Consider the following 12395-nt stretch of genomic DNA (forward strand, 5'->3'; position numbering starts at 1 on the left):
AAGTTGGCTGGATTTATGTGCTTGATGCTACGTTTTGTTGTACTACATGGCCTTAATTGTTGTTTTCTTGGTGCAGACAAATGGAAATATAAATCAACCTGACTAGGCCGTATACTGATATACAACATCAATTCCGGCAAGGTGGAGCTACGCACTACCGCAGTTCTAATAGTCCACGCACTACCGCAATCTTATTACTTTTTTTGTACAAAATCTTATCTCTAACTTAGGTGTCTCCATCTTATCTAAGGGGGTGTTTGGTTCAGGGACTTTTCCAGAGACTAGAAAAAGTCCCTAAAAAATCCCTAGGAACCAAACGGGATGGACTTTTTCTACAGGGATTAGAAAAAGACTCTACTAGAGAGTCTTTTTTTATTAGTCCCTGGGACTAGAAAAAGTCCTAGGACTTCTGAACCAAACACCCCCTAACCCACACACCTACCGCGGCACCGCCCCTCACTCACTCCCAGCAGCCGGCCTCGCCTAGTCCTCCAACAGTGCCGGGAGGCAACTCCTCTGTGCCCCGAGCCGCCTCCTCAAGCAGGCCAGCCAGAGCTGCCGCCCCTCTCCTCCAGCTTTTCCTTCTCCTTCTCTCTCTAATCTTCAATTTCCACAGGGAAGGGAGAGTTCGCCGCCTCCGGCAGCCTCTCTGTCGGCCTCGTGCTCCTCTGCCTCGATCTATCCGCCCCGCCGCCGGATCCAAGTCGGAACAGCTGGATCCGCCGCCCAGGCCACCAAGCGCCGCAGGAGGAGGACCAAGAGGAGCGCCCATTAGTCCATCTCGCTGGGTGCGCCCTTCTCGCTCGCGAAGCCGTCGTCCATCTCTTGGAGGTGCTGTCAGGCGGGCGTTGATGCTCCCCCCCCCTCTCTCTCTCTCTCCAGGCCGACGACGACGAATGGGGCCGCCTTCTCATCCTCCGCCATCGACTAGGCCGCCGCCGTGCCGGACAGACGGCAGGGCTATGACCGGCTGAGGCCGGAGAGGGTTGCCGGCGACGCAGTCACAGAAGCGCGTGCTCGTGGCTGGCTATGGCGGACGGCGTAATCACCCTGCCTCCTCCACGCATGGTCTTCCTCCACCAATAGCGCGAGCGCTCGCGCTCGAGCCGCTCCATCCTCGCATCTGCTCCTCCCTACTTACGAGCACCTCCGCACCCGTCCTCTGCTTCGACAACCCCTTGGCTAGCCGATGCTGGTGCCTCCTTGCCTTCCCGCCGTCCTCTGCTCCGGCCACCCTTTGGCCAGCCTACACCAATCACGACACGGGCATCTGGCCGTGGGAGGCACGAATGTGTGCGGTGCGCCGGTGGCTGGAGACCAGCGCCGCTTTCGCCGGCGGCTGACTATAGTACCACCTCGTTTATACTCCCTCCGTTCCTAAATATTTGTCTTTCTATGCATTTCAACAAGTGACTCTATACGTAGCAAAATGGGTGAATCTACACTCTAAAATATGTCTATATACATCCGTATGTAGTAGTCATTTGAAATGTCTAAAAAGACAAATATTTAGGAACGAAGGGAGTATTAGATTTTGTCTATATAAATCATAAAAACGTATTATGACATGAGAAGAAAGTGTATTGTGACGGTGAACCCACAGAGTCAATCCATGCTTTATTATTAGGGAGAGATTATTCAACAAAACAAACTGTACATAGATCAATTCAAATCCATCTTTCGGACTACGCATGCTACACATGCAAGCTCGATGATATGCCCTGAGTTCCCTTCAACACACACCATCCAATTCGATGGCCTCACCAAGCCGCCCGCCAGCAAGTCCGAAGCACGAATCAGTCTAGCAGACTCTCTGCTCACACCACATGCACACGCTCTAGAATCAGCCACCGCTATCTTCCGTCGTACCCCTTCAGGAGCGATCGATGCATTCACCTTGTGAGGCCATTCTGCCATCGATACCACCACGAGTCCACAACGCCAGACATCACCACAATGTACGTGCGTTCATCAACACGTATTCTGTTGGAATTTAGTCTATATTGGGGGCAGCCCAATAACTATTTCAGAAATTCCTAATAAATCCTAGAGGCCCACTTAGCCCATTTGTGCAAAGAAAGGGATACTACTAAAGTTTAGTCCCACATTGCTAGTTTAGTGGGAGTTGGACCTCCTTATAACTGAGGTTCTTTCCCCACTTGTATGAGCATGAGAATAAGAGGGACACTCACGCGCGCTCCTCCTCCGCCGCCCGCCTCGCCACGACGCGCCGCAGGTTACGGGAATGAGCCGAGCCGATGTCTATAGTGGATATTGAATACGAACGCTGCACCCTTCGGTTGCTGTCTGTTCGTTTCATCTCCCACGTTCCCTTCAGCTCCCGGCGCAGCCTCTCGCCTCCTTCTCTTGCGCCTATAAAAGAGAGGTCGCTCCTCTCAGAGAGACGCACCAGAACTTCTCCTTCCTCTCGCCACCGGTTCCAATCTCTGAGCTGCTGCTGTCTTCCTCATCCCGGCTTGCGGCGTGCACCGCAGGTCGGGACAGTAGGCCTCCAAAACCGCACCTCTTTGAGTCCTGTACGGGAGAAGGGTGATAAGGTTTTTGAGGAGCGCTCTGCGCGACTACTGATTGATTCCTTCGTCACAGACGCCCCGGACTCCGACGACTTCTTCCCCGACGTCGACAACCTCCTCGACGACATGGCTGGCGAGGACACCGACCCCAAGTCCAGTGCTACTGCTGCTGTTGTCCCGTATGTGTTCTTCTTTCTGTTAGATATCCTGCCACAGTTTCTCGTACTAGTTCTTGCCCTAAATATGTTAGGTTCTATCTCATATATGCAACTAGTTCTACTGTCTGTTATAGATATGATAGGCTACGGTTCATATATGTAGAAGCTTTTTACCTTCTCTCTGTCAGAACGCATGACTTGTTTTATCTCTACTATATTAGTCATGCTTTATCTAGTATTTCTCTTAATAAAATCATTTGGTAAATTGCTCATATTTCCAACAATCCAAAAACCTTATTATAGGCAATTTACCCCAAGTGGTTTTGCTGCTTTCATGAGACCTCCTATATTTGAGGGTATCCACTATAAGAGGTGGCGCGTGAGAGCAGTCTTATGGTTTCAAACCATGAGTTGCTATGACGCTACTCTCGGCAAACCTGAAGGGGAGCTTGATGCTCAACAGGCACAAGCCTTTCAGAAAATGGATACTCTGTTTAAGGCTGCTCTCTTGAGTGTTCTTGGTGAGAACATAGTTGATGCTTATGCGTCAATTGATAATGGAAAAGATATGTGGGATGCACTCGAGGCCAAGTTTGAGGTCTCGGATGCTGGCACTGAGCTGTACATCATGGGGCAATTCTATGACTACAGGATGACTGAAGAGCGCTCCGTGGTTGAGCAAGCTCATGAGATACAGTCATTTGCTAGAGAACTTGAGCACTTCGGTTGTATGCTACCGGAAAAGTTTGTTGCCGGAGGTATCATCACTAAGCTTCCTCCTTCATGGAGGAACTTTGCTACCTTGCTGAAGCATAAGAGACAAGAGTTTTTCGTCCCGGATCTCATTGGCACTCTTGATGTGGAAGAAAAGGCGAGAGCAAAGGACACACGTGCTCGAGGTATTGAGGGAGGATCTAGTGCCAATCTAGTACATAAGAAGAACTTCCAGCCCCACAAGTTCAAGAACAAGGGCAAGTTTGATGGTAAAGCAAAGTTTGATGGGGAGAACAAGGTTGTGCAACACACGAACTTCAAGAAGAAGAATGACAAGAAGAAAGGTGTCTGTCATGTGTGTGGGGATCCTGATCATTGGGCTCCTAGTTGCCCTAATCGCTATGACAAGCGTCACCCTGGGAAAGGCGGCAAGACCGCTAATGTTGTCATTGGAGACACTGACATGAAGGATGATGGGTATGGTATATTTCCCACTATTCTTTCAGTGTGTCATTCTCCTGATTGGTTGATTTACACGGGTGCTAATGTGCATGTATGCGGTTATATTTCCATGTTTTCGTCTTATCAGACCGCAGGGACTTCAACCGTACTGATGGGCAACGGTTCAAGTGCTTCTGTTCGTGGTATTGGCACGGTCGATCTGAAGTTTACTTCGGGGAAGATCGTGCGGCTGAAGAACGTGCATTATGTCCCCTCCGTCAATAAAAATCTTGTTAGCGGATCTCTTCTGTGTAGATATGGCTACAAACTTGTCTTTGAGTAGAATAAATTTGTAATATCCAAGTATGGAACCTTTGTTGGTAAAGGCTATGAGTCAGGAGGTCTGTTTTGTTTATCCTTATCAGACGTTTGCAATAAAGTTGTTAATCATATTTGCAACAATAGTGAATCTAATGTGTGGCATTCATGTCTCGGCCATGTTAATTTTGGTTGCATGTCGCGACTAGCGAAGTTGAACTTAATCCCTAGTTTCACCATTGTCAAGGGATCTAAGTGTCAAGTTTGTGTGCAAGCTAAGCAACCTCGTAAGTCTCACACGACTGCGGAAACGAGAAATCTTGCACCACTAGACTCATACATTCAGATCTATGTGAAATGAACGGTGTTTTGACAAAAGGTGGAAAGAAATATTTCATGAAGTTAATTGACGACTCCACTAGATACTGCCGTGTGTATCTTCTGAAATCTAAGGATGAGGCTTTGAACTTTTTCAAGATCTATAAAGCTGAAGCGGAAAACCAACTTGATCAAAAAATCAAGAGGCTTAGGTCCGACCGTGGTGGAGAGTATTTTTCCAATGAATTTGATGCTTTTTGTACGGAACATGGTATAATCCATGAGAGGACGCCTCCCTACTCACCTCAGTCAAATGGGGTGGCCGAAAGAAAGAACCGTACTCTAACTGATTTGGTTAACGCCATGTTAGACACATCGGGTCTCTCCAAGGCATGGTGGGGAGAGGCGATATTGACCGCATATCATGTCCTGAACCGAGTCCCCACAAAGAACAAAGAGATAACTCCATTCGAGGAATGGGAGAAGAAAATGTTAAAACTCTCTTATCTGCGAACATGGGGTTGTTTGGCGAAAGTCAATGTTCTAATTCCAAAGAAGCGGAAGTTTGGACCAAAGACTATGGACTATGTTTTCCTGGGATATTCTTTTCATAGCATTGGCTATAGATTCTTGGTTGTAAAATCTGAGGTACCTGACATGCATGTCGGTACGATCATGGAGTCGAATGATGCGACTTTCTTTGAAGATATCTTTCCCATGAAGGATATGACTACCTCATCTAATCAGGAGATGCCTAGTTCATCGAATCAGGAACCAGTTACAATTACCAAACCTGCCATTTCGATAGAACACTTTGAACGTCTTGTGGAGGAAAACAATGAAGTTCCTACTAGGAGCAAGAGACAGAGGACTGCAAAGTCCTTTGGTGATGATTTTCTTGTGTATCTCATAGATGACACTCCCAGTTCTATTTCAGAGGCTTATGCATCTGAAGATGCTGACTACTGGAAGGAAGCGGTTCATAGCGAGATGGATTCCATCTTAGCGAATGAAACTTGGGAGATAACTGATCGTCCTTATGGGTGCAAACCTATATGATGCAAATGAGTATTCAAGAAGAATTTTTAGGCCTGATGGTACTATTGAAAAGTACAAGGCTCGGCTTGTGGCTAAGGGTTATACCCAAAAGGAAGGTGAAGACTTTTTTGATACTTACTCACATGTGGCTCGACTGACCACTATTCGAGTTCTACTTTCACTAGCTGCCTCACATGGTCTTCTCGTTCATCAAATGAATGTTAAGGCTGCTTTCCTAAATGGAGAGTTGGACAAGGAAATTTATGTGGAACAACCAGATGGGTTTGTATTAGATGGTCAGGAAGGAAAAGTGTGCAAGTTGCTGAAGTCTTTGTATGGACTCAAGTAAGCACCCAAACAGTGGCATGAGAAGTTTGAAAGAACTTTAACAGCTGCAGGCTTTGTTGTAAACAAAGCTGACAAATGTGTGTACTATCGCCATGGTGGGGGCGAGGGAGTTATCTTTTGCTTGTATGTTGATGACATACTGATTTTCGGAACAAATCTGAATGTTATTAAGGAGGTCAAAAATTTCCTATCTCGTTGTTTTGAGATGAAGGATTTAGGAGTGGCTGATGTCATTCTGAACATCAAGTTGTTGAGAGACGATGATGGTGGGATTACATTGCTTCAATCTCACTATGTGGAATAGATCTTGAGTCGCTTTGGCTACAGTGACAGCAAGCCCTCTCCAACACCATATGATGCTAGTGTGTTGCTTCGAAAGAATTGAAGAATTGCTAGAGACCAATTGAAGTATTCTCAGATTATTGGCTCGCTTATGTACTTAGCCAGTGCTACAAGACCTGACATCTCTTTTGCTGTTAGCAAACTGAGTCGGTTTGTTTCAAAACCAAGAGATGTGCATTGGAAAGCTCTAGAGAGAGTTTTGCGTTATTTGAAAGGCACTGCAAATTATGGAATTCACTACACCGGGCACCCAAAGGTGCTTGAAGGGTATAGTGACTCAAACTAGATCTCAGATGCTGATGATATAAAGGCCACGAACGGATATGTATTCACTCATGGAGGTGGCGCTGTTTTTTGGAAGTCTTGCAAGCAGACCATCTTAACGAGGTTAACAATGGAAGCAGAACTCACAACACTAGATACAGCTACGGTCGAAGCAGATTGGCTTCGTCGGCTCTTGAATGACTTGCCAGTTGTTGAGAAACATGTACCGGGTATTCTTATGAACTGCGACAATCAAACTATGATCACAAAAGTGAGCAGCTCAAAGGATAACATGAAGTCATCAAGACACGTTCAGAGAAGGTTAAAGTCTGTCAGAAAAATGAGAAACTTCGGAGTTATTGCACTAGATTATATCCAAACGTCTAAAAATATGGCAGATCTTTTTACTAAGGGTCTATCACGTAATGTGATAGATAATGCATCGAGGGAGATGGGTATGAGACCCACAATATGAGTTGTTCACAGTGGTAACCTATTCTTTGTGATCGGAGATCCCGTGAATTAGATGTGGAAGACAAGCTGTTGGTCAACTGGAAGGAGAGTACCCTTAATGTTAAAATACCAATCCATAAAGATGCAATACTCTCCTAATCTGCATGGCAGGTTGATGTATATCTTAATGTTTCTAAGTGGCTCTTTGAAGCAGAGATGTTGTCCTACAGACCATCTTTTGAAGAACGCACCTATATGAGTCTGATTGTTAAACATCGCAATCTATGAGAGTAGGGTTCTCTCTAGTAAACTCATGAAAGGTCTCGGAGTATGACACATAAGCTCCACCTGCGGGGAAGACCCACGGTAGCCATGTATCGGTCAAGGCTTTATGTGAAGCTAGATTCGCAGAAAACTTGCAGTTCAAGGTCCAGTCCACTGTTTAAGTTGCTTACTAGTGTAGCATAGAGTTCTAGGTGGAAGTTCAACTTAACAGTCTCCACTACAGTACAGGTATATAAAACAGTGTTTTGGAACCAAAGGCAAATCTCTGTGTGCCTCTGGGATCTGGTGGGGGATTGCTGGAATTTAGTCTATATTGGGGGCAGCCCAATAACTATTTCAGAAATTCCTAATAAATCCTAGAGGCCCACTTAGCCCATTTGTGCAAAGCAAGGGATACTACTAAAGTTTAGTCCCACATTGTTAGTTTAGTGAGAGTTGGACCTCCTTATAAGGGAGGTTGCCCACTTGTATGAGTATGAGAACAAGAGGGACATCCACGCGCGCTCCTCCTCCGCCGCCCGCCTCGCCACGCCACGCCACGCCACGCCTCGTCACGACACGCCGCGGGTTGCGGGAATGAGCCGAGCCGACTCCTCTCAGAGAGACGCACCAGAAGTTCCAATCTCTGAGTTGCTGCTGTCTTCCTCATCCCGGCTTGCGGCGTGCACCGCAGGTCGGGACAGTAGGCCTCCGAAACCGCACCTCTTTGAGTCTTGTACGGGAGAAGGGTGATAAGGTTTTTGGGGAGCGCTCTGCGCGACTACTGACTGATTCCTTCATCACGGACGCCCCGGACTCCGACGACTACTTCCCCGACGTCGACAACCTCCTCGACGACATGGCTGGCGAGGACACTGACCCCAAGTCCAGTGCTACTGCTGCTGCTGTCCCTTATGTGTTCTTCTTTCTGTTAGATATCCTGCCACAGTTTCTCGTACTAGTTCTTGCCCTAAATATGTTAGGTTCTACCTCATATATGCAACTAGTTCTACTGTCTGCTATAGATATGATAGGCTACGGTTCATATATGCAGAAGCTTTTTACCTTCTCTCTGTCAGAACGCATGACTTGTTTTATCTCTACTATATTAGTCATGCTTTATCTAGTATTTCTGTTAATAAAATCATTTGGTAAATTGCTCATATTTCCAATATGTTCGTCATCGAGGCTCTGTTGCATCATGCCGCTGAGACCTGTGTCATTGTGGTAGATGCAACACCGCTCCTCCTCTTGTCCCCTTCAAGCAGCACTTGCTCCAATACGAAACCCCCAAGGAGGACAGCCCTGAAGGCCCCCTCATCGTCCGATGTGAGAATCCTAGATCTAAGGTTTCCTTTTAACAACCGGAACGACCTGACGACGACTGCAACCGATGATGCCTTTGATAAGGAGATGACGCCCAAGATGCCGCCATCGTCCGCCATGACCGAGACCAACATTGTTTTCGCCGGCAATTGCGATACTCTGAACTAGTAGCCGCCAAAACGCCAACAGGGAGCCTGCTTCCCTCGTCGACCCCTCATCACGCCGCCGACGGCCCATGGGCAAAGCCGACGACAGATCTGGATGTGATCCAGATCCGCGGCCGCCTCTGCTCCACCATCGCTAGAGAACGCGGGTTCTCGCCGGCCATGGGGGCGAGCTCCGTCGCCGCACGACCAGGGATGCCGCCCTGGCCTCGCCCTAGCTGATCCAAGGGGATCCCGCCACGTCCAGCACCCCGGCTCCTTTGGCACTGGGCCCGGCGCCACCGCGGCCTACGCCGGCTGCAGCAGCAGAAGGGAAGGCAGTGGCTTGGTAGGCTGCTGGCGGCGCTAGGTTTTGCACCCTGGCGGCGCCCTGGGCAAGCGTCACAAGGGGGTACCTTCTAGTCGTTCTGATCTGAACAAGAAATACAACATGGTTGACTGAAACTCAACAAATATATAGCAAACTAAAATAATAATCTTAGCAGTTTTTTAAAATCAGTCACCAGGGAAGAAATCCCCTGATCTTCAATTCAAAAAGAGATTGATCCTGTTCGAACCAAACATGTTTGCAAGTATCAATCACTGCCTTCCCGCAAAAAAAAAATCACTGCCTGATCCGGTTACATCTTAGGCGCAGTACCAGTGATAATTGAGATAACAAGTCTTGAGTCTCTTAAAAGAGAGTTACACTGCAAAGTGAGACTCTTGTCCAGGTTTACTTCTTTAACCTACACAGGTAGAAAAAACAGCATTCCCAGTACACAAAATGCCCTGCGTGTAGATCTTGGACACAAAGAGAACATATGCAAGATACCGGATGACACAACACATCTTGGAATATCTAGTGATCCTTACAACACAGACACTTATACCTCCATGCGATCCTTCAACGTCTACCGTGCAACACAACCGCTCTCTGCAGCCACTCCTGGAGTAACGCGCACGCAATGGATTACCTGAAGCAATGTTCCAGCAAGACAGAGTAATTCACATCGGTTGCTCTTCCTCCGGGCGTCATTTGCCTATGCGCTTCATACTCCCTGAGCAGACTCCGAAGGTATTCCCAGGCGAAGTGTGAGTAGCCGCCGCTCCATAGCAGCTGAAGAATGGGCCCGTGTTGGTACCAAGGCTGCTGCTGAGGTGGCGCAGGGAGATTGCCACCAAGGATCGGCAGAGCATTCAGTGATGACCCTGCAATGCTGCACAATGGCTGACTAGTCCCATGCCGATCAAAGGAAGGAGAAGCCACCATGCCATCGATGCTAACCGGAAAACACGGTTCATGCCTTTTAGCTAATCCGAGGCTGTAAGGCTCATGAGCTTTTTTTGCTATCTGAACTGTGCTGATTGGTTCAGACAATGTGCTGCTTCCATGTGACGAAATCATGTTTCTGTGCGCACTCTTCAGTTTCTTCGAGCCTCTGATACAAAATTTGAATGTGCAGCAAGCACCTAAAGCGAAAGGTTCATCGCAATTCGCACCATCTCCCCTCTTTTGGTTGTACCCAGGGTAATCCTCTATTTGGAAACTAACTTGATCAACCTTAATAAGAGAAGATCCCAATGCCAATTCCTCAATATCCCATTTATCATATGGATTCCCTGTCTTGTGGCTAACATGGATTTCACCATTTGGGCGAATCAGGTGGCTTGCATTGTGAAGGAACCCCCTCACCAACTTTTTGTGCGCGCTAAAGGTTCAATTAGCACAGAAGGTCAGTATCAAGTTAATTAAGAAAAAAAGGCCCTAAAACAACAGACCTTTATAAGAGTACATTTTGAATGAAAGGTTATTGGTTGACCAAACACAATAAGAAACCACCAGCTAACTACTTTATTGGCACTGTCAGAAGAAATTTAAGATACTTATGGTCAAACCAATTCATCTTCTTTCATAGGTACAGAAAAAATCTCTACAAGCAAGCTACAACAAGAATTTTGTGCTGTTGTAAGAATGTCTTCCATTTGTAGAGACTAGAGAGTGGGCACATAGAAACTAGCAAAAGTTACCATGAAGAGCTACAAAAAGGGGTAGATGCAAATGTACAAGAATTAAACAAACTTCTCCTACAGTTCGTTTCCAGTTATGGAACTATGTGACGATGGAGAGCTCAAAATAAGTTCAGTAGTGGACAACTGTGGCTAGAATCAAAAATCAAAAAAGGAAACAACTTCTCCCATAAATACTATTTATAGTCAATGTCATTTGCGTCTGCTTACAGGTTTTCTAAAAGAAGACAGTGATACAGCAAAACTAGCAACGTACATACATACGTGCCTTCGGAATACTCAACTAACTCTGAGATAAGGAGATATAAGAAGATACATTTAATGGTACAACCAATACACATGACAAGCGAATTATTCAAAATCTAGCAGCAACTAACAAAGAGAGTGCACATACTTGATCACATCCATGCGGTCTTCTTTTCCTTTGAACCCAGCATGAGGAAAATTGAAGACAATCCGATCGAAGCGTCTCATCTTCAGGTCATTGTGAAGCTTCATAGTATTGGCATCAATACCATGCAAAATTGTGGCTCCCATCATTTTTAGTACAAATATATTGGACTCTGCTTTGCTATACTTCCTCGTCAGATCCTCTGGCCAAGAGGATTACCCACAATAAATACAGATGAAATAGATAAATACCACCAATAACGATCACAAAATCCTAAAAGCATTATCACCAATTTTGAGATTTTAAGTTAAGCAGCAGCTAACTGCAGACAAAAAAATGAAGCAAATAGGATACTTCCTGAAAGACAACAACTTTTACTGAAGAAGCTGACATAAAAAGGTTCATTATGAAGGTAAAAAGGGGCACTTATATGAGGCAGGCTGACAGTATTCGTTTTGCTGAATACTGTATGAATGTTCACAATGATTCACCGTTCTTGTATACCTAAATCTCGCGTTCCCATCGAGAAATCGCAAATTAAAGGCCAAAAAAGCATCATCCGGCTTCTTTACTGGTACTACTATTTAGTGCGAGCATTTAACAAGGGAGGGGCATGTGAGTTTGCATCGCGAGAGGAAGCTGAAACAAACCCGCAGGGGTTGTGAAGAAGATGAACAGACCATAGGAGTCGATGGAGGTGGCGACGAGGTTCTCCGCGGAGCAGAATGCGATGGCGAGGGCCCGCGAGAAGGAGAGATCTCCGTCGCCGACGATCAGTATGCTTTCCGTCGAGGAGTAATGCTTCAGCCACTTCACCTCCTCCTCCTCCGCCGCCGCCGCCGCCTCCTTCCTGTCAAACCCCATCGCCTGTACCCCTCCGCTGGCGACTCCCCTCCTTGGCAGCAATCGACGATACTCCCTCCTGTCGCGCCGCCCCTCCGACCCTACCGTCGTCCCGCCGCGGCGTGCCCTAGCTCCGGCTAAGTGTCATCGTGCTAAGCTGTGGTGACCTGCCAACTTTTGTGAGCGTCGAGCGGCGCTGACCGGACCCGGTTCTTGTCCACCCGGAGCGACACGCGGATGGATGCGGTCGGTCTTGTTGACCGAGGGCGTGTGGGGCCTACGTGCAGCACACGTCTTTTCACGTAGTCATAGTCCAAAGTGTTCTAGAGTTGTATCGATAATTGTTTTTTTTTTTAAATTGTTTGGATTGATGTAGCTTGTATACTCATTTTGCCTTAAGTGCGGACTTACAATAAGATATGACACTGATCTAAATTAGTACCTATACATAGTGCATAGTGTTATAGAG

At 46.7% G+C, this 12395-nt stretch overlaps 1 protein-coding gene across 1 annotated transcript; it reads right to left on the reverse strand.

The window, feature by feature from the left end:
• Window positions 1-9277: 9277 nt before the first annotated feature.
• LOC123107206 (heavy metal-associated isoprenylated plant protein 41) lies at window positions 9278-12136 on the reverse strand. The gene is made up of 3 exons (XM_044529207.1): window positions 11764-12136; window positions 11087-11285; window positions 9278-10373 (listed from the first exon to the last, which is right to left on the reverse strand). Exons 1-3 carry the CDS (start codon window positions 11945-11947, stop codon window positions 9635-9637), a joined length of 1122 nt encoding a protein of 373 aa, XP_044385142.1. The 5' UTR covers window positions 11948-12136; the 3' UTR covers window positions 9278-9634.
• Between the last annotated feature and the right edge of the window lie 259 nt (window positions 12137-12395).

The sequence above is a fragment of the Triticum aestivum genome, chromosome 5A (genome assembly GCF_018294505.1).
Source record: "Triticum aestivum cultivar Chinese Spring chromosome 5A, IWGSC CS RefSeq v2.1, whole genome shotgun sequence".
Taxonomy (NCBI): Eukaryota; Viridiplantae; Streptophyta; class Magnoliopsida; order Poales; family Poaceae; genus Triticum; species Triticum aestivum.

Coding starts and splice junctions, on each gene's coding strand:
- LOC123107206 (XM_044529207.1), bottom strand. CDS start 11,947: ATGGGGTTTGACAGGAAGGAGGCGGCGGCGGCGGCGGAGGAGGAGGAG. Junction 11,286..11,763: donor CACCTCCATCGACTCCTATG/GTCTGTTCATCT, acceptor CCTCTTGGCCAG/AGGATCTGACGAGGAAGTAT. Junction 10,374..11,086: donor GACCGCATGGATGTGATCAA/GTATGTGCACTC, acceptor TTGAACCTTTAG/CGCGCACAAAAAGTTGGTGA.